The sequence below is a fragment of the Plenodomus lingam genome (genome assembly GCF_022343315.1).
Source record: "Plenodomus lingam strain CAN1 chromosome Unknown contig_27, whole genome shotgun sequence".
In the NCBI taxonomy this organism is placed as follows: domain Eukaryota; kingdom Fungi; phylum Ascomycota; class Dothideomycetes; order Pleosporales; family Leptosphaeriaceae; genus Plenodomus; species Plenodomus lingam.
The window spans coordinates 589,545-607,772 of NW_027093942.1; the positions used below are offsets into that span (position 1 = coordinate 589,545).

Genomic DNA, 18,228 nt, shown 5'->3' on the forward strand with positions numbered 1-18,228 from the left:
TTCCCATTCATCCATCTCCAACACGTAGCCTCCTCTAGAGCGAGAAAGAAAAGGAAAGATGTGAACAGGAAAAGCTGCGTTCGCGTCGCCCACCACAACCTAAGCGAAAATCCAAGCAGACAGACATGTCCACGGCACCCAGCATCGATGAGAAAGAGCTGCAAATCAACCCGAGGCTAGTAAATGCCCTGCGTCCGGTACTGAAACGTATCATAACTGTCCGTAATCGTTAGCCCGGATTCCTCACATCCTTTCTCTTGCATTCGCTCTCAACAAACACACAATGGGAATGGGATGGGTGAGCCAAGAAAGCCAAAGAAAGAAACAAACTTACAGCCGTGTGTAATAGCTGCCCACACTCTTCGCAATCAACTCCTCGACAAACCCCTCCGCCTCTTCACGGCTAAGATGCAGCATCAACCTCGCCCTTAGACTATTCGTCACGCTCGCCGCCCCGGCCGCAAAACACGGCATCTTGCTCTGCTTGCTCATCAGATCGACCAGCATAATCAGCCGTTCGGCATCCTTGCGCAACGCCTGAAACGCCCGCTTGCACAGCGACTTGAACTCTTCAAAAGCGGGCGAGTTCAAGCCACCGAGCACGTCGACATATTCTTGCGTCAGTTTAAACGGCGCGGCTTCGAAACCCATGGAACCCGGGGAATTGGATAGCATGAAGCCAAAGTCAATGTGAATGATGTGGCCCATGTTATCGATGAGGAGATTTCCGTTGTGGCGGTCTTTGAGTTGGAGGACATAGCATATCACACTGTAGGCTGCGAGGGAGCGTGTAAAGGCATCAACACCGGCAATATATGCCTCGGAATCGGGCTCGCCAAACGTCTTGAGCCAGTGGTCCTTGAGCGTGGCAATGCGTTTTCGCGGATTCGTGCCTGCAGCTATGCTGGCGAGCGTCAAGCTGCGTTTCAACGAGTGCAAAGACACGCCGTTAGTAATGGTTTCGATGAGCCCGCACGACTCGCCTGTTACAAGGATGCGCATGCGTTTGGTCCAGACGGGGACTTTGGCTTCTTCCCAAATCTTGGTGCAAACTTGAATGAGTTGGCAGGCAAAGGCTTCTTGACGGAGATCGGCTCCCGTCTTGACAATCACACTAAAGAGATCCCAGTTCTTCATGTGCCCATAGGGAGAGGATCGTCGTATGCGTTCTCGCTTTGCGGTCCAAACTTCTCCAAATGTTGCAGCACTAGGGTCATCGCGGTCGCCTTGTCTTCGCATTCCACCAGTCTTCAAATCATTCTCCATGCGAGCTGCACCGGCACCCGTGTTGGCCGCGACAGCCATGCCTTCTTCCAAGTCTTCCGGTTCTGCGGTGATGGCTACTGGATCAGCCTCTGCCATGATTGTGTCGAATGTTGGTCCCTGATCTTCCGACAGGAAATTCTGCTCCTCTAGACTCTGCATGCTTGCGATGATTTTGGCCTTTATCGCAGCCACCTCGTTCTTCGGTCGCTTTGCACCACTGGCTTCGAGCTGTGCCAGCATTTGGGCGGCCGTGCGCATATGCGTAGCCAGGGCTGAGAAGTCTGGCTGGTCGACACTCTGTGTTCCGCGGTTCACATTGGCAGGCAGCGTCATGCGTCTCGAGGGACCAGGGCTATTTGTTCTGCTGATTTGAGAATCAGATGTCCGGGGTGTAGATAATGTTGCCATAGAAGACAGTGTGTTTGCGCCGCTTGACGACCTAGGCGCTGTAACTCTGGCACTGGCGACAGGCGGTGGCAGTGTCACTCGTGCTAGACCCGAGGAAATGTCATCTTCATCTGAGCTCTTTAGCAGCGATGTGCTACCCAAATCGCCCGTCGAAGGTTCGAATACACTGTCAGATCCATTTGGTGGTGTCCTATCAAACGCCAGATATTCCGCGTTGGTGATATCGAAGAGACGTCGCCTCGAGGTACCTTTTTCGAACATTAGTTTTTCCAGCAGTTGCTTGTTTTGCTCAGTGTCTGGGTCAAAGTCAAAATCCTCTTTCAACACCTCCACCATTAGCAGATATGGCACTCGTTCCGCGCTGTTTAAACTGGTAGCCTCGGCAGGATTGATTCGCACGATTCGATGGTGTTGACTTTGCGAGGCAATTCCGTCTTTCAACGTGGGGGGTGACAAGGTCGGGATGTCTACCTCAGCGGGAAGATCCTGGGCAATCAAGGCCAGTTCCGCTCGGAGAGCACTCAGGCGCGCCGGCTTTGGCACAATCACCAATCGGTTCGAGATATCTTCCAAGGCACTCAAGAACTGGGTTTCGTTTCGAAAGTAATTGGATCGTAGGAGGCGTATCTTCTGTGTTCGGGACAGTGCAGTCGGTGTGAGAGGTCTCGGGGGAAGCGCCAAATGCCTGCGTGATCCATGGTGATCAGTCCTCGGACCCAGTCCTGCAGTGGGAGGCGGGGTAGGAAGCGGAGACGGAGGTCCCTGGCGAAAGTCTGGTAGAGATGAAGAACTCAGACGAGCCTCTCGAGCCACGATAAGCATCGAGGGGCGATTCTGCATAGAGGGCGCTCTCTGCTGGCCAGAGGGTCGTGCTGCCTGTCGCCTCAAGTCCTTGGGGTCTCCCAACTCCTTTGGGCGAGGCAACGCAGTCTTGACAGAGCGCCCATCCTCTGGATCTGACAAGCCCGATGCCGCCCTCCGTTGCTTGACTCTCGGCGACGCGCCCGTGACCGTCTTGCTCCTGCCTACTTTCGCCGTCTGTACGTTGTCTGAAATGATGTCTTCCACGGGCCTCGGTTTTCGCGCCTGCGCAATGGCCAAGGGCCCAGCATGCAGTGGGAGGAACGGCGCTGCCACACTCGCGAGGACCAAGCTCGCCAGGACAGAGACAGGGAGGACGTTCTCCTTGATCTTCTCACGACGCTGGGGCTCGGCGGAACCAAAGACGATGCGCTGCACCCTGTTGTATATCCGCCGACACGTCTTGAACGCGATCGAGTTGGGCGCGCTGGCGAGGTCGTGCAAGTACGTCTGGAAAAGCCAAAAGGTCTGCGGTGGGAGTGTCGTATGTCAGCAAGCAGGCCATGGATTGGTTTAGAGGCTGCGTGAGGAAAGGAAGCGCCTACCAGAAGCGCGCCATTGACCGACTCCTCACACAAGTCGATGATGAACTCCTCCAGGGCCATAGACTCATTGTCTATGCTGATGAGCAAGTGACATAGCCTGTGGGGGCACGTTTGTAAGCAGTCTGTCGTCTCTGTGCGGGCGGAACAGCAGCGTAGTGGGCGGCGGCGACATACTGCGGCAGGAAGAATTCGAGCTCCTCGTACGCAAACTGGCGGAGCTTGGAACAAAGCACATAGTGGATGCCGACATGGTCTGCATAGCGTCTATAGATGCGGGCGCTCACGGGTCAGTCAAGGGTTCCCTCCGAATGAATGGATGTAGACAATGCTACCATGGCGCCAAGGGCAGCCATTGCAGTCGCTGTTTGCAGGTCATGCATCGGTGAGAGCACCGTCAAGGGCATGGAAAGAGGCAATGGGGAAGAGACAGAGGAGGCGGAGAGGGGAAAGGGTGAGGATTGAGGTCAAAGTGCTCACTCAGGGCGGCGGTGCAGCCGGCGGGCAACGGTGGCTTCGGGAGAACTGTGTAGTAAACAACTCACGCAAGATAGGCCACTGCCAGCGACGGGTCGGTGTTGAAGTGGTCCGATTCTATGAAGCGCTCAAGCAGATTCCAACTCATCTGGGACGGCTCATTGGGGCGCAACACGGGAGTGGGCAAAGGACAAAGTGGGTGGGCGCCGATTGCTCCTATGGGCGTGACATGTAAAGTAGAAAATGGCCCAGACAGGGTTCACGGAAGCGCTAACCATCCTCCTCCGACAGACGATGGCATTCACACTGCGAGGGGCAAGGCTGGCTCAAAGGTCTACCCATCTTGGCTGCTCTAAGAAGCTTTCACTCTCCAAGTATACTTGTCAACCCTCTACCTGTCCGTTTTCTTCTTCATTTTTTGCTTTCTCATCGTGCAACCACGCCTAAATTACTGGTTTCACCCAAGACCTGCAGTATCTCGGCTCGGCCGCCTACCTACCTGACCACGGTACCGTCGTATGAGTTACCTTCCTCCAACGCATAACCTCCTGTATCAAGCCACCACTCTGGCGCACGGCTAAAACCAGGCCTGTCCCTCCGTCCGCGTAAGAATTCTAACGGGACCACTACAAACAAAGTATAACAAGAAAGGCCCCATGGGTAAGTAACGCCTTTTGACATGTGCAGAGACCGATGACAGCGCCCCCCAGCCGTTTTCTCCTAGCAAACTGCGCAACCTATCATACAAGGCGAAGCAACCAACACTATGTACACGATGAAGCACCGGCCCATTAATCTGCGGCTTGCAAGTCAACAAAGACGTTGATGGCAGCAACGAGAACTTCGGCCAGAATCAAGATGATAACGATCCACTCCAGTAGTTCGCCCTGGACATAGTTTGTTAGCACGTGCACGTTTCCTTCGCAACCACAACACAACTTACGTGTGTAGCTGTCAGTTGGTCCTTCAAAACCGCAAGCAGATCACCAATGACGTTCAGCCTCTCCGTCAGAAGACTAACTCTCTGATCCATTTCCAGATAGCTCCGCACAGCCTGGTACACAGGGTCCAGCTGCGGTTCAGCCCACATGAGCTCGGGCGCATCGAGCACGGAGCCCTGCAGATGGATACTGATGCGCAAAATGAACAACTCGCCAATCTGCATGTTGATCTGCTTCTTGTTCAAATTGATCTTCCCTGAGCTCGCAATCTGTGCGGGTATGTCCTTCGTCTCGTCAATCGTGTTGTCTACCAGGTCCTCAAACAACGATGTCTTGACACTCTGCGAGAGCCCGTGACTGATCGCCAACTTGATCATGTAGTTCTTCTTGTCCCTTAAACTAATAAAGTCGTTGTATATCCGGGCCTGGTATTCGCGCGTGTAGTAAAAATTGAAGTCTTCCGTCTCAACCTCGTCCTTGCCAAGTTTGTCAACTTCGAATTTCGCAATCTCTTTCAAAAACCGCTTCTCTTCCTGCAAGGTCATGCCCCAAATCACAACGGTTCCATACTCGAATAAAAAGACTTCTGGCGTATGTACCTGCGTGTCAAAGTCAGGTGTGTCGGTTGCCGGATCGGAATCGGCGTGCGTCATCGACGGGCGGCGAGGTCGCTCTACACCATCTTCGTTGCCAATATCGGGTGCATCGCCCTGATGATGTAGATCAATGAGGTCCTGCCGTCTCCTTTCGCTCTCATGTTCCACCTCGATAGCACTGTCTGAAAATCGCCGTGTTCTTTGGGCGGGAATACCATCCAGCGCGCTGCTACTAGCAACGTCCTCTGGTCCTTTGATTCCGTAATTGTAAGGCGAGTAGATACACTCGTCAAAGCGCTTCGGTGCAGCTCCTCTAATCTTCGACTTTCCTTTCAAGAATCGCATCATCTCATCCAGCTTGTATGAGGCTGCGGTGCAGTAGGCTGTCACCCGAGGTAGCCGTTCCCTGTCCGCCTTGCCTAGTCGCGCTGCGTCTCTCCTCGCAGTAGGATCTTTGATCCTGGTGTACTGCACATATACATCGCGTCCACTCTCCTCGTCCTCGTCTCCATCTTCAGCAGCCGGATCGGGAAGGAGCTTCAACTTTTGTGCAGTTCTTGTTGTTCGCTGGGGACCTAGCTTTGGCGCAGGTGCTGGTGGCATTCTTGCAGGCGCGCCCGAGCTGTTCCTCCGTCTCAATTTGCTGTTGAGCGTCGACAGCATGGGCTGTCCGCCTTGAGTGGTTGGCGCATATCCGGAAGAGGACGCGCCGTGAGATAAGGCGCGCGATGGCTGTTTCGGGCTTGTAGAGAGTACCGTCGAGCTGAATGTGACTGTACGCTGAGGCTTGGGCGGTATCGTTCGTCCTGTGCCTGACAAGGAGGGCATCAAAGGAGTTCTTTCTGTGGAGCTTGACGCCATGATGGATGTGAAGGCCAATTCCTGTCAAAGTCGCGAATTTGCGGGACTCTCAGTATCACCCTTACAATCCCGTTACCCTGATGCTACAGATGGCAAAGTTTTATGGTGCCATGGAGCGGCGCTGCGGGGATGCGGCGTTGACAGGTGTAGAGGTCTTGCACATGAAGGAGACTGCGGGATGACGTGAATTCAGACGAGCTTGGGCCCCCTCCACCCACGTGGTACCTTACACAGTGCCACAGCCATTATCATGTCACTCAGACGATTTTTTTTCCAAGGGCACATAGTTAATAGAATTTAGTACGTCGACTTATTTTCTATGGTTACGGCATATCACGAACGCTGTACTACCACAATGCTCTTGTTGCCAGGCATCACACTCCAAAACGCGCGATGATTAGTTCAAAGACCAGCCTAATGTACTTTATATCGTTACATTGATTTAAAACAAAGCGAGAATAAACCGGAGTCTCCGCCTGGTATCACAGCTCCCCATGTACACATCATTCCGAAACCCTTCAATGCACTCTCCTCGTAAATCACTAGCATGCAAGTGCCACACGAGATGCGGCCTTAGGTGCTCTTACCTTGCTCTTTGGCCAGATCCAGGTGCCACTTGAATACCTTTTGGAAGATACCCTTGCCTTCGCCCTCAATCACATCTCCGTGGCAAGCGATGATCCTCTCAAAGTCCCAGCCATTGATCTTGGAGATTGACTGCGCGAAGCCCATGCGATCGCTCGCGCTCGTTCCGTACCAGATCGTACGTTGCTGCCAGATGGCATTGCCCTTTGTACTCTGCAACGCACCGAAGATTTTTGTCAAGATTCCGCTGTTGGGGTCGACACCAGATTTGCTGTACTGCTCGGTAGCAGGTAGGTTGAACATTAGATCAGCAGTAATGAGCGAGCGCGTGGGCTTGTGGTGGAAGACAATTTCTTTGTTCACGTGGGCAGGGACGTATTCCCAGTCGAACTCTGTATCAAACTCTGGTGAAATGGTCTGAACAGGCTTTGACTTGCTGAAAATGAAAGCGAACGGGACGTTCTCGTTCTTCTGTTTTTGGCGTTTTTCGGGGAGAGTCTCAGGGCCCATGACCTGGGCATTCGGGTAGGCTTGGTGCCAGGGGCCAAGGAAGATGTGGTGCTATGGGGTCGGGTCAGTACATGTATGAAAGACTTGGTGAGAGTAGACTCACTTCGGCATCCAGTGCAGCAATGTATTTGACTTCCCCAAGCTCAGCGACCTTGCGCTTGACATCTTCAGTCAAGGCGACGGGCGAAAAAACTGCGAGAGATCCCGATTGTAGGCGCACGATTGTGCCTCTGCCACCGATTTTGACACGGCCGAAACGCGAGAACGGGAGTGAAAGGGTGGTGATGACGTTGGGAACGACGTCGCGAATGACCATGACCTTGGCCGGGTCGGAGGGCACTAGTTTAGAGGTCATGCTGGTTTCCAAAACGTGAAGTTGTAAAGTGTCAAGGGTGTTATGTGCGTGAGAAAGACAGTTTCCTGGGTGCGCAATGCTGTAGAGTAGTCGCGAAAAGCGAAGGATGAACGACGTCACAGTCCAAAAAACGGCGTGTGCTCAGAATCAATCGCAGGATTATAAAAGCAGGGTGTGGACTGTCACGGTTGGTGATATTGTTAGTCGTATATTGTGTGGGATGTCACTGTGAATCTTTGATTGACTGACTCAAACTGTCCTGTTGTTCTGGAGAGAGGAGAAAAACTAGAGCCGGGCCATCAAGTGGTGATGGAGCACATGTCTGTCGCATCAAGTTGCATGGATTGTAAAGCCGAGGCGATGCAATTCGGTTATGGTTAGACCACCCGCACATGCCTGCGCTTTTCAAGCTACATAACGTCAGTGCATCTGTTGAAGAAGCTTGGAGATATTCTAGAATTTGGGTTTCGATAATCCCCAGTCTCAGCTCGTCGGACGCGTTCAAATCCGCTGCGAATAGGTGTCGGATTTTGGTTATTTCTTCGCAATTGGTTGTATGTCGCCAGCAATCATGGCGCTGGCTGTAACCTGTCTGAAGTTTGTGCGTCATCACACCGTCCTGTGATTTTTTATCCTGGCGACCAACTCCCATGTCAACCTCGATTCGCATTTCCTTATGCACAGTTGGCCCAACCCTGAATTCCCATAGTCTCAGTAGTGGACGAAGCTTCCCGCTTTGCAACACTCCGAAGCGAGGGACCGGGGCGTTGGTGGACAGGCCAGATTTGCTGGCTTATATCATGTTTTGATGCGCTTGGACATCTCTGCATGATGTCGACTTTCATCTGGCATTTTCGGCGCTGAGTTCAGCGAGTAATCCTCCAGCATCCCGCTTTTTCGCATCCTCCTCGAGCCTCTTCTGTATCAAGGCGCTCAATTCTGCAACCTTCTGCAGCGCTATGCTGGTGCAGTTCAAGAGTGCCAGCGGATTGATGGTCGCTCCACCATATTTGGCTATCTGACATAGCTCACCATGCTTGTTCATGGTAAGAATGACCTCGCCCTGCCGAACCCGTTCTTCTGCCAGATTTGCGTCGACCAGAAAGATCTCATCCTCAAAATAAGAGAATGTTACGCAAAGTGGCTGGTGCAGAATAGACAAAGGTATGGGGTCTCGTTCGCGAACGCTGAGAACAGTCGCCTTCTCTCCTTCCACAACCACATCTGGTCTTCGAAAATGTTGTAGAGCAGCCATGACGGCTATACAGGAGGCGTCGATCAAACCGCCATCATGGTCGATCACATGTACATCGGCGCGAAGAGCAAAGCATTTCAAACCGGCGATGATGCATAGCGATTCGGTATCGAGGGCATTGGAGCGTCGGATGGCTTTCTCAAGTATGCGCGAGAGGATGACTTCGGCGTCTGTGGGCCTGTTGGTCCAATGGGTTAGCAAGTACTTGAGGACAAGCCTAGTGAGGAGACATACCGGCCAATCTCAAAGGCAGGAGAGGCCATGGGCGAGAACTCGGAGACGATTTGGAAGATGCCATCAAACTTGCGCTCGGGCAGTGGAGTTGTCACATCTACTGATATCCGCGCAATGACTCTGTAGACAGTGAGAAAGACGCATGGATAGGTGTGGAATGGTTGACGTACCTCGTTTTGCCCAATTGTACATCTGCGACGCCATACTCGTCGCCGAATGTGAGCTCTACCGGGCGGAACGCATCGAACGCGCGCTTGTCAAGCCGTATCTGCTCTCGTAATGCTTGCTTTATAAACTCGCGCTCATTGAGCGATATCTCAGCTTCACGTGGCATGCTGCCTCGTGCAAGTGATCGAAATGTGGAGTCGTTATTGGTGGGGGAGTGGCCGACAAATTGTCGCGGGCGTCGGAACAAAGTGAACGCGCTAAAACAACGGTAAGTCTGTAGTAGCGCGCGCCGGCAGCTATGAGCGACTTTCAAACAGGAAGACTCATGCTTCACAACTCCCCACATCCCACGCCATCCATCACGCGCAAGACTCCCGAAATCTATATCAGGCTCATTCGAAACCTCTTAATAGTAGATACACACGATGACGACCGCCCATAGACCAACGTTCGATCCCGCGCGCGGAAAGGAAGCTCAGCGAGGACCTGCCTACCACCAGCGACTTCTTCCAGCACACACCACCCTCAAGCACCGACAGCCAGGTCAGGGTGGAGATGCGGATGGCTATAAGCGTGACCTTCGTGCAGAACTTTTAGAGGCCGAAGCGCGTCACTACGCTAAGAAGAATGGCACCTACGTCGAGCCAGAGGCAGCTACGGAGCCAGGCAATGCGCCCAAACGCCAGATAGACGCAGTGCAAGCGGAAGAGCAAGAAGAAGGCGATGGAGCAGATCAAAAGAGGCGACGCATAGAGGTGTTAGAGAAGTATAGGGAGGTAGACGCAGACGATAGTAGTAGTGAGAGCGAGAGTAGCGACGACGAGTACGTTTCGCCCGTTGCTTCCATGCACGTTGCATTGCTAACAATCCCAGTGACGAGGACGAAGAAGACGAAACAGCAGCGCTTATGCGCGAGTTGGAGAAGATCAAGAAAGAGCGTGCTGCAGCAAAGGCCAAAGAGGAGGCAGAGCGTGCGGCTGAAGAAGACCAACAGCGTGAGATTGATGTCGCACGTGGGAATCCGTTGCTCAATCCAAAGGACTTTACCATGAAACGCAGATGGGATGACGATGTCGTCTTCAAGAACCAAGCACGCGGTACTGAAGACCGCAACAAGAAGAAGGAATTCATCAACGACATGCTGCGATCCGACTTCCACAAAAAGTTCATGGTAAGCAAATTTGTCCTTTGGTAATGAGCAGAGCTGACGAGATATGTAGTCCAAGTACATCCGCTGAGGCAACTACATCGAATGTTGTCAACACCCCCTGATTTCATGTATCTTTGGCGTATTCTGGACTTTGCGCATGGCGATTTTGGATGAGATGAATACAATCTCAATAGCGTGGGATGCCATGGACCCGGCAGATTTTGTGGCGTGCATGCCAGTAATCACGCATCAGAACCCTTCAAATCCCTTATCTTGATCAGCATAACCCATCACCACATCGGGGCTGGTGGCTATCTTTTGCCTGAGCCTTTCTGATCCTCCGGTCTTGTAAGTGTCGACAAGCTTCAACTCCTGGATCAGTCCTGGTCATCTTATAGTGAGCGTGACAAAAGTTCATTATTACACGCAAACGATGGCGGTCGTGCAGTTGGACTATGTTCCATAGATGGATACAACAATCGAGCGATCTCAACGGTTGACATGGTGCCGAATTAGAAGAGCACTCGCAGCCCTTTTTCCCGGTTGGTCCACACTACATCAGCTAGCGCTTGTTAAGAGGGCTAAGCACAACTTGGCTATTCTTCTACCCTCTTACGTTGCTTGAACTGTCCAGGATCTTGGGTGATAATAAGCGACCCAAGCGCAGTGACCTCATGGCTTCAGTATCAACTGCGTGAGCTTGTACGACTAAGACATAGCTAGTGACGAGTCTGAAATGTACGGGTACATAGCCAGGGGATTAAACTGCTGCATACAAATTCATTACCACCAGACTACTGTCTTGATTCACAGTCTATTCAGTACTTTGACTTGCGAAGTCTGATAACCCATCACATCAACTCATAACACAGTTCAAACATCTCCAAACAATATGGCAGGCTATGGCAACCGCACAGCAGCAGACTACGTCGCCGACGACTATACCGATCAGCACAGTAGCACGCGTCTCGGCCTAACATTGTCAGACACCCCCTACTCAAACGCCCACGAGAAACACGGCTCAGGCACAACGGGTGGTGCAGGCTTTGGTACGTCTGGACAACCCATTAACCTCGTCTGCCCTCTGCCAATGACTACCCACCTCTTTCACCCTCGCCTCTCACTTCCCAGTACCACGCCAACACCCACTAACAAAATGGACATAGGAAATAAACGCTCCTCTTTCCCAGCCACCTCTTCTACGCTCGAGTCCGTGGATTTCAAATCGGCCAACGAGACGGGGCCTTACAGTAATGCTACTCCGATGGGCAGCGGCTCGACTGCCGGCGCAGGCTACGGCAATAAGACGGGTAGTTTTGAAGGGAGTAAGGATTCCGCGCTGGGTAGAGTAATGGAAAGGGTAGGGCATGTTATGCATAATGAGGGGATTGCGGAGAAGGGACGAGTGAAAAGGAGTGAGAAAGGGTTTGGGGCCGTGGAGTAGAACTTAGGTCTGCAAGCCATGAACTCAGACTATCCATGTTCTTATTGGGGTTCAGGTCTGAAATGAACTCGGCATGTGTGTCTTTCAAATCCATGATAAAACTATCATGTAGCTGGTGATGACATTAAGCTACCGCCTCTAGCTACCGCTTCGAAAACTCATTCATTTCGATTTCCTCGGCTTGCCATGCTGTCCGCCTCGTCTCCCACCCCTCATACCCACTCTGGAACCTATTTTTGATTTTCCACAAGTTCGACGCCGTCATCTTCGCGAAGGCATGACCCGGCCGACTCCCCACAACCTCCGGTCTCTGCATACCCTCAACTCGCCCCAAGTCTTCCCCAGATCGTGAAATCGTGCCCCTTCCCTCATCAACAAGCGTAGTTCCTGTCCACCTCGTTCCCTGCTCTCCTACGTCTCGTCCTCCAATCCCTACTTTCGTACCATCGCCATCACCACCAGCAACAACAACAGCATCCCCCTTTCCCCCACCCTCCCCCTCCACATCCTTAAGATCTATCCAATACCCCTTTCCCCCTGCCCTCCTCCTCATCCTCCTCTCAAACCCCCCATACCTCCCCACCTTACGCGCATAATACACAACCGCAACCCCCACACCCACCACCCACGCCAGCGGCGCACAACACCCCAAGTACAAAATCCCACGAACCTTGAACTCTCCCTTGACGACGTCGTGGTCTGCGCACAGCACCCACGGCACAAACAGCATGCTGGCTTACGCGAAGATGGCGAGGGCGAGCAGCGCTTGCGTCAGCAGGAGGGCGCTGCAGATTATGTGGATGCGGTGGGTCAGGAGGGGGCGCAGCCTGGGCTGCTGTGTGAAGGAGGTGTATGTGTGGTGGAAGAGGGTTAGGGAGGTGTGGTGTGTACGATTAGAGTGGGGAAACAGGTTTGGCGGAGGGGTTCGAGGGTGCAGTATAAGGGGAGGAGGAGGCGCCAGAGAGCGAAGAGGGGAGGCAGAGGAGGATGAGGAGAAGACTCTAGAAGAGGGAGGTGGCGTGGGAGAGCACCGCGGCCAAGGTTTTGGATGACATGTTGGGTGGGGTCTGCTAAGGATTTGGTGGAGGTAGGTAGGCGAGTAGGACACGAGAGGGGGAATGTATGGATGCGGATAATGTAAAGATTGATTTTTGTGATGGAGAGGCCACGAGTTGTCGAAGCTATGCCATTCAGTGGCATGTTATAATTGTTGGACTTTGCCTGGGCATCAATATGTGACACGATACTCAGGTGGAATAAACTCCAAGCCCAACCCTTGAAAAACCATCTTTTCTGCATCCGCAGGTGTACCCTCAATCCCATTCTCACCCTCCAACCACACAGCTTCCCCAGTGCTCCTACTACGCACACCACTGCTATCAAACTTCCAGCTTTTGATAGCCTTGGCGTACCTTCTCAGGTCTCGCTGGAACGTGGTACCACCACTCCACCCCATAACCGCACACCCCACCGTCCGCCACGGAGCAATAATAATATCGACTCTGCGATGAATAGCAGGGTTCTTCGCGTTTGGATCCCGAGCTAGATCCTCCTCACGCGTCGGCCAGGACGGATCCTGCCATACCACAAGCGCCTTGTCGAGCGTGTCGAAGCCGACACCAGCACGCTTGGACGAGCGAAAGGGCAGGGCTTGTTGTCCTCGATTCGTGTTGGTCAGGCTCATGGTAAGTGTATGTGTGATCCAGCCTGTGTCCTCGAGAGAATCCACAATCTCGCGGATCAAGCCGGCGGTTTGGTCGAGCTCCGGGTGTGAGACAATCATGTCTACATCGCCGGATTCCGATTTGCCACGGCGATAGCCACCGACGATTGTGACGGTGGCTCGGTCGTCGCGCAGTCGTACTACGTGCTCTTTGACGACAGAGGCTATCTGTTCGACTTCTGGCCGCGGGATCGGGACGAGAAACTCATCGCAGTATTTCACGCCGATTTGTTGTACTCTGTCTAGATCGTCCCAGCCATATTCGATGATGTCGTCTAGTTCAGTCCAGTGGTTATTGTAGTAAAAGTGTCGGGCCGTTTTTGCTCCAACGCCCCAGATGTTGTAGAACAAGCGCAGTACCTTCATCGCTTCATCATCCTCGTAATCTTGCACCGCTTGGATCTTGCCCGTGTTCTTCCATTCAACAAACAAAACTGCGGTTTTCTCATCACAACCGGGTAGTTGGGCAACTTCGCGCGGGTGGCGAAGTTTATACGGATAGGCTGCGATAGATGCTATGATTGTGGAATATGCGCGAACTCCAATCTCATCATCGATGAGAATACGAGCTGTGCGAATCTTCTTTAGTTCCTCGAGGAAGTCTTCGTTGGGGCCATTCGCAGGTGTGAAGCGTTGACATGCATACTTCACACCCTTCCTTACCCACTCTGGTGGTTGTGGAAAGTCACTGTCCACACCTTCATATTCACTAGTAGTCTTCTGCAGCAGTGTAGCGGTCTGGGCCGCATAAGAATGGTTCGCAGAGGATGTGAAACTTTTGCCTTCAGAACGGCGAGACCCGTGATATCCAGCGCGCTGGGGCTGATGTGCTGATTTCGTTGCTATCTCTTGTGCATCCGCTTGGGCGCGGCTTAAAATCTCTTGCACAGCATCTGGTCGGCTGGCCAGAGTGGTCTGTGAAGCGGAGGTCACCGAAGCTGCCGCAGTAAAGATGCTCTTTAAGGATTTAGGATTGAGTGATTTTGGACGTTCCAAAACCTTGCCCTTGTAGACTAGGTGCTCACCCAAGGGTACCAGATGACCTGCTGTGACACAGGCTTGTAACCAGTCTAACTTTACAACCCAGACAAAATCATCAATGGACGAATTGTCGAATATTGAGGTCGCATGTGGCCCACTGTCAGACCTGGAAGGCGAAGACGGCGAAGTGACGTGTCTCGTTACTGGTTCTTCATCTCCGGTTTCTGATTCACCAGCATTTTCATCTTCTGTAGTAGAGCCTCCTTCATCGGCAGGAGCGGATATATTGCATGATACTCGTTGACGCTTCCGAGAATGGACAGACGCCTTCACTGGACTGGCAGGACGCTTGGGAACAGCAGCCTCTTCCACTACAAGTTTTCGCCATCTCAATTCAAATTCAGCCCTTCTCTTGGTACCAACTTTACCAATGAAGACTTTGGCGCGTGAAGCATCAGTGGTGAGTGGCGCGTCGTGTTGGCGTAAAGCATCTTTGAGTGTCCTGGCCTCGTCGTCTTTCAGATGTGCTGTCAGTATTGCAATGGGTGGGAGTCTACTGAGGTCGAGACCAAGCAAGGATACGGTCGATGCTGAGGAGAGCGAGGGCGCATGCATTGTTTGACTCGGGTGATCCATGATATCCATATTCGTCCAAGTATTGATTGTGGCCGTCCAATAGTTTCAAGCAAGGGCGCGTGTCAAGACGTATCGAGAAAACGAGTCCTTCGTACTCGACCGTTGGGGCTGGGTGACTGACAGTGCATTGTACACAGGGAAGAGGTTATCAGCGCGACGTTGTACGATTATCATGCGACAAATGTTAAGAGAAACAAATGTGTACTGCCAAAAATGGATGACGTCCGGGTGAGGTCGAAAGACTCCAAAGGGTGTTCCTGTGCCTTGCCGTCAGCCCTGTCTTGGCACATTTGTTCTGTTTGATTCACTTCCTCTGCCGGCTCACCAGAGCCCGTGCTGTTTGATATGGCCCTCCAGAACAGGACTAGCACTGACACCCAGCCGCCGCCTCGTACTGTTCCTCTACCCAAAACATGTTTCATCCTTCAGTGCCCTTTTTCGGAATGCCACAGTACAATGTACGATACTTTCACCGGGTAGTGCAGACTAATCCAGTCGTCGGGCACCGAACGTGGGCCGCTCGTCTTCAAGGTTTTTCCGGCTGCGCGTGAAGATGACGTTGCCATTTGCCATGGATGTGTACCGGTAAGTAGCTTTGAAACATCCTGCGGACCTGAGGCAGGAAAACATACTCCAGGCTTGTTTGGCTTACATGTCACTGAGCTTTGCGGCGTTACTGTACTACCTAACTGCGAAGTAACATCCAACGGCTTCCATGCAACTCTAGCAGTCATGTTCACCCCTTCTGGACCTGCCATTGTCATGCGCAAGGCGAGGGATCCTGCAAGACGCAACAAGCATAATTCAAGTTTTCGCGTCTGGCGCAGGGCCGGCCTGAGATGGCGCGAACGTGGAAAGTGTTTCCTCCTTGCCGCCGATCCTTCCCTTCTGTGCCCCGATCCGTGTTTCGGGTATATGAACAAGGGAGTGTTTGATCCCTACTATGGAACACACTACCGAGGATCGATTATATAGTGAAGCTATGGGTAAGATCGTAAAACGCCTGACAAGCGAACCGGATTACGTGCTCTACCCCGGACCTTCCTGCAGCGGTTATCATCCATATTACTGTGCAGTGCCGCTCACTTTTTTCCCGCCAGTCTTGACCACATACCATTCACTCATATTGTCTTTTGTTTTCTCAATTCACTCTTTCGAGAAGAGTGCTGGTTTTGCCATACACATTTGGCTTACGCGGCTTCGACAGCTTACACTTACATTTGACATCGCAACTACCAGCGCAATACTTCCACTTCGATTCTATCCCACTCTCACCATGCGTTCCTTTATTCTCATCGCCCTTGTGGCCATCATCACATTCGTGTCCGCCATGCCTATCACACCGGCAGCACCACAATGGCAAGCAAAAGCAGAACAATTCAGGTTACAGGGTCTCAAAGAGGTATGTGGGCAACAGTATGGCTTATCCAAAAGAAAATTGCTCACCCATATAGATTGAGATTGCGGAAAAGCTCATGGCACCGACGGCTGCTTCATCATCAGGACCTCAGCCTTTCTTTTCCCGCCTCAATCAAATCGTTCACGTTTATATCCACGCTGCTTCCACCGACGACAAGCCCGATCTATCTGGAGACATTGCACCAGGCTCAGCAGAAATACCTCAAATCCTTCCCACAGCACCAGCATCTAATGAATTGTCTCTCTTCGAGCGCCTCTGTGCCGTCTTCCATCGTAGCGAGAGCAGCTTTGGCTACGAGGGCAAGGAGTCGGAGATGCGCCGACCAATAGGCTCAGTTTATTGGAACCAATTCGGCGGGTTCCGTCGATAGTCCAAACGATCAGCTATTTTCTTCTTTTTGACCCTGCCCTTGCCCTTGACGTTGTTACGAGAACATGTATTATTCATTGGACAACTAGCTTGAGTGTGTCACCTGCTTCCCTATTTGTCCGGTGCTGTCAGGAGTTGTTGGGTTTTGCGATTGGCATTATCAAGTCTGTCAGCATCGATCATCAGAGACCTTCGTCTGATTGCTGCACATTATAAGACGTGGAGCTTTCTGCGTAGTTTGCATGTGGAGCCGTCACAACCGTCCACAGGAGAACCGGAAGTCCTTCACTGCTTAGGCTTTTAATCATCAAAACAAGGCTATGCCGCCTACAAATAATGCTTCTTTGGTCCAGACACATTATATCTACACACCCAATCATAGTTTCCAAGCATCTTATACAAACTGTACGATCTTTTGAACTTCTCAGGCGTCTTGTATAGAACCACCGCATGCCAGGTTGCAATTTGCTAGCGCCCGTATTCAAGCCGACGTTTCAGTACTATTGGAATCTTAGAAATTGACTTTGTATCAGATAATGGTCCGGACCAAGTCAGCATAGAACAGAACCTGTCATAGCAAGGATGCAGATTGAGGTGCTTTGATCGCTTACAAACCTGCTTCCGCCGCTCTCGAGTCGTGATAAAGCCCGGAAAATTGCTTCACCCACCACCCACGTACAATTACGTCCACGCAGAGTATACATAGAGTGCTTTAAAAGCAGTGTTATTAGTCCTACTATACTAAATATAATACTACAAATTCTCGCTGCAAAATCGCGTCAACTTTTACAGCGTTTACATTAGTGTTTGGCGACCGCCCCAAGAGCAAAATTCCGGGCTTTACCACGACTCAAGAGCGCTGGTAGATCTTCTGCCCCTAATAAACACATATGTCATTCTTAGAAGGAGTCTGCGTAGATCAGATAAGGATCTCTACTATTTTAGGCTATATAAACTTCAGAGGATAGATATAGTTCTAATACCACCTCCCATTAACAGGCTCACCGATTTACCAATAGAAAGAGTCAGAAAGTTTAGGGGCATATTGAATACCTTACACATTACTGAAGGTTAAGATGCAACATATCGGGATAGAGTGATATCAATCTTTGCGGGTAGAGACAGCTCAGTCCCCTCCTTAAAGCCCTGCTCTATCCTTTTCAAAGTGGTAATTTCCCTTATTCAATGCATGGCTGAGTTCTAGAGCATAACTATAACTAGTAAACTGTCGGCTAATCGGGTGCTAATCGGTGAGAGATGCGCTGAACCAGATTGCTTGGACCTAGTACGCCCCTTAAAGACTTGATGAATATTGGGTATGATCTTACTTATAACAGGAACCGTCCTCCGCCAGGAAAGCTTGCCTTGCCAGCTAAAGAGAAAAAGGTCCAAGCACATAACCCACAGTAAGCGCCCACTTGCCCCCACCAAAGGTTTAGGAGTAAA

General features: G+C 51.8%; 9 protein-coding genes across 9 annotated transcripts; 3 read left to right on the forward strand and 6 right to left on the reverse strand.

Annotated features, from left to right (window-relative positions):
- Window positions 1–176: 176 nt before the first annotated feature.
- On the reverse strand, window positions 177–3,702 carry IAQ61_007244 (uncharacterized protein; the record flags this gene model as incomplete). Its single annotated transcript, XM_003840771.2, has 5 exons — window positions 177–216; window positions 335–3,003; window positions 3,081–3,177; window positions 3,255–3,344; window positions 3,623–3,702. The coding sequence occupies 5 exons, from the start codon at window positions 3,700–3,702 to the stop codon at window positions 177–179; spliced, it is 2,976 nt and encodes a 991-aa protein (XP_003840819.1).
- Window positions 3,703–3,874: 172 nt separating this feature from the next.
- IAQ61_007245 (uncharacterized protein) lies at window positions 3,875–6,111 on the reverse strand. The gene is made up of 2 exons (XM_003840770.2): window positions 4,498–6,111; window positions 3,875–4,441 (listed from the first exon to the last, which is right to left on the reverse strand). The coding sequence occupies exons 1-2, from the start codon at window positions 5,950–5,952 to the stop codon at window positions 4,346–4,348; spliced, it is 1,551 nt and encodes a 516-aa protein (XP_003840818.2). The 5' UTR covers window positions 5,953–6,111; the 3' UTR covers window positions 3,875–4,345.
- Window positions 6,112–6,315: 204 nt separating this feature from the next.
- Window positions 6,316–7,402, reverse strand: IAQ61_007246 (uncharacterized protein; the record flags this gene model as incomplete). The annotated part of the gene is made up of 2 exons (XM_066097501.1): window positions 6,316–7,098; window positions 7,151–7,402. 2 exons carry the CDS (start codon window positions 7,400–7,402, stop codon window positions 6,526–6,528), a joined length of 825 nt encoding a protein of 274 aa, XP_065952543.1. The 3' UTR covers window positions 6,316–6,525.
- An 841-nt stretch (window positions 7,403–8,243) lies between these two features.
- On the reverse strand, window positions 8,244–9,263 carry IAQ61_007247 (uncharacterized protein; the record flags this gene model as incomplete). The annotated part of the gene is made up of 3 exons (XM_003840768.2): window positions 9,062–9,263; window positions 8,892–9,011; window positions 8,244–8,835 (listed from the first exon to the last, which is right to left on the reverse strand). Exons 1-3 carry the CDS (start codon window positions 9,223–9,225, stop codon window positions 8,244–8,246), a joined length of 876 nt encoding a protein of 291 aa, XP_003840816.1. The 5' UTR covers window positions 9,226–9,263.
- Window positions 9,264–10,297, forward strand: CWC15 (complexed with cef1p; the record flags this gene model as incomplete). The annotated part of the gene is made up of 3 exons (XM_003840767.2): window positions 9,264–9,882; window positions 9,933–10,230; window positions 10,280–10,297. Exons 1-3 carry the CDS (start codon window positions 9,485–9,487, stop codon window positions 10,295–10,297), a joined length of 714 nt encoding a protein of 237 aa, XP_003840815.1. The 5' UTR covers window positions 9,264–9,484.
- An 804-nt stretch (window positions 10,298–11,101) lies between these two features.
- Window positions 11,102–11,653, forward strand: IAQ61_007249 (uncharacterized protein; the record flags this gene model as incomplete). The annotated part of the gene is made up of 1 exon (XM_066097502.1): window positions 11,102–11,653. The coding sequence occupies one exon, from the start codon at window positions 11,102–11,104 to the stop codon at window positions 11,651–11,653; it is 552 nt and encodes a 183-aa protein (XP_065952544.1).
- A 142-nt stretch (window positions 11,654–11,795) lies between these two features.
- IAQ61_007250 (uncharacterized protein) lies at window positions 11,796–12,383 on the reverse strand (the record flags this gene model as incomplete). The annotated part of the gene is made up of 1 exon (XM_066097503.1): window positions 11,796–12,383. The coding sequence occupies one exon, from the start codon at window positions 12,381–12,383 to the stop codon at window positions 11,796–11,798; it is 588 nt and encodes a 195-aa protein (XP_065952545.1).
- A 498-nt stretch (window positions 12,384–12,881) lies between these two features.
- On the reverse strand, window positions 12,882–15,002 carry IAQ61_007251 (uncharacterized protein; the record flags this gene model as incomplete). Its single annotated transcript, XM_003840765.1, has 1 exon — window positions 12,882–15,002. The coding sequence occupies one exon, from the start codon at window positions 15,000–15,002 to the stop codon at window positions 12,882–12,884; it is 2,121 nt and encodes a 706-aa protein (XP_003840813.1).
- A 199-nt stretch (window positions 15,003–15,201) lies between these two features.
- On the forward strand, window positions 15,202–17,201 carry IAQ61_007252 (uncharacterized protein). The gene is made up of 3 exons (XM_066097504.1): window positions 15,202–15,578; window positions 15,657–16,395; window positions 16,448–17,201. Exons 2-3 carry the CDS (start codon window positions 15,937–15,939, stop codon window positions 16,781–16,783), a joined length of 795 nt encoding a protein of 264 aa, XP_065952546.1. The 5' UTR covers window positions 15,202–15,578; window positions 15,657–15,936; the 3' UTR covers window positions 16,784–17,201.
- The last annotated feature ends 1,027 nt before the right edge of the window (window positions 17,202–18,228 follow it).

Coding starts and splice junctions, on each gene's coding strand:
- IAQ61_007245 (XM_003840770.2), bottom strand. CDS start 5,952: ATGGCGTCAAGCTCCACAGAAAGAACTCCTTTGATGCCCTCCTTGTCA. Junction 4,442..4,497: donor ACCAACTGACAGCTACACAC/GTAAGTTGTGTT, acceptor AACTATGTCCAG/GGCGAACTACTGGAGTGGAT.
- IAQ61_007252 (XM_066097504.1), top strand. CDS start 15,937: ATGGAACACACTACCGAGGATCGATTATATAGTGAAGCTATGGGTAAG. Junction 16,396..16,447: donor GGTTACAGGGTCTCAAAGAG/GTATGTGGGCAA, acceptor TCACCCATATAG/ATTGAGATTGCGGAAAAGCT.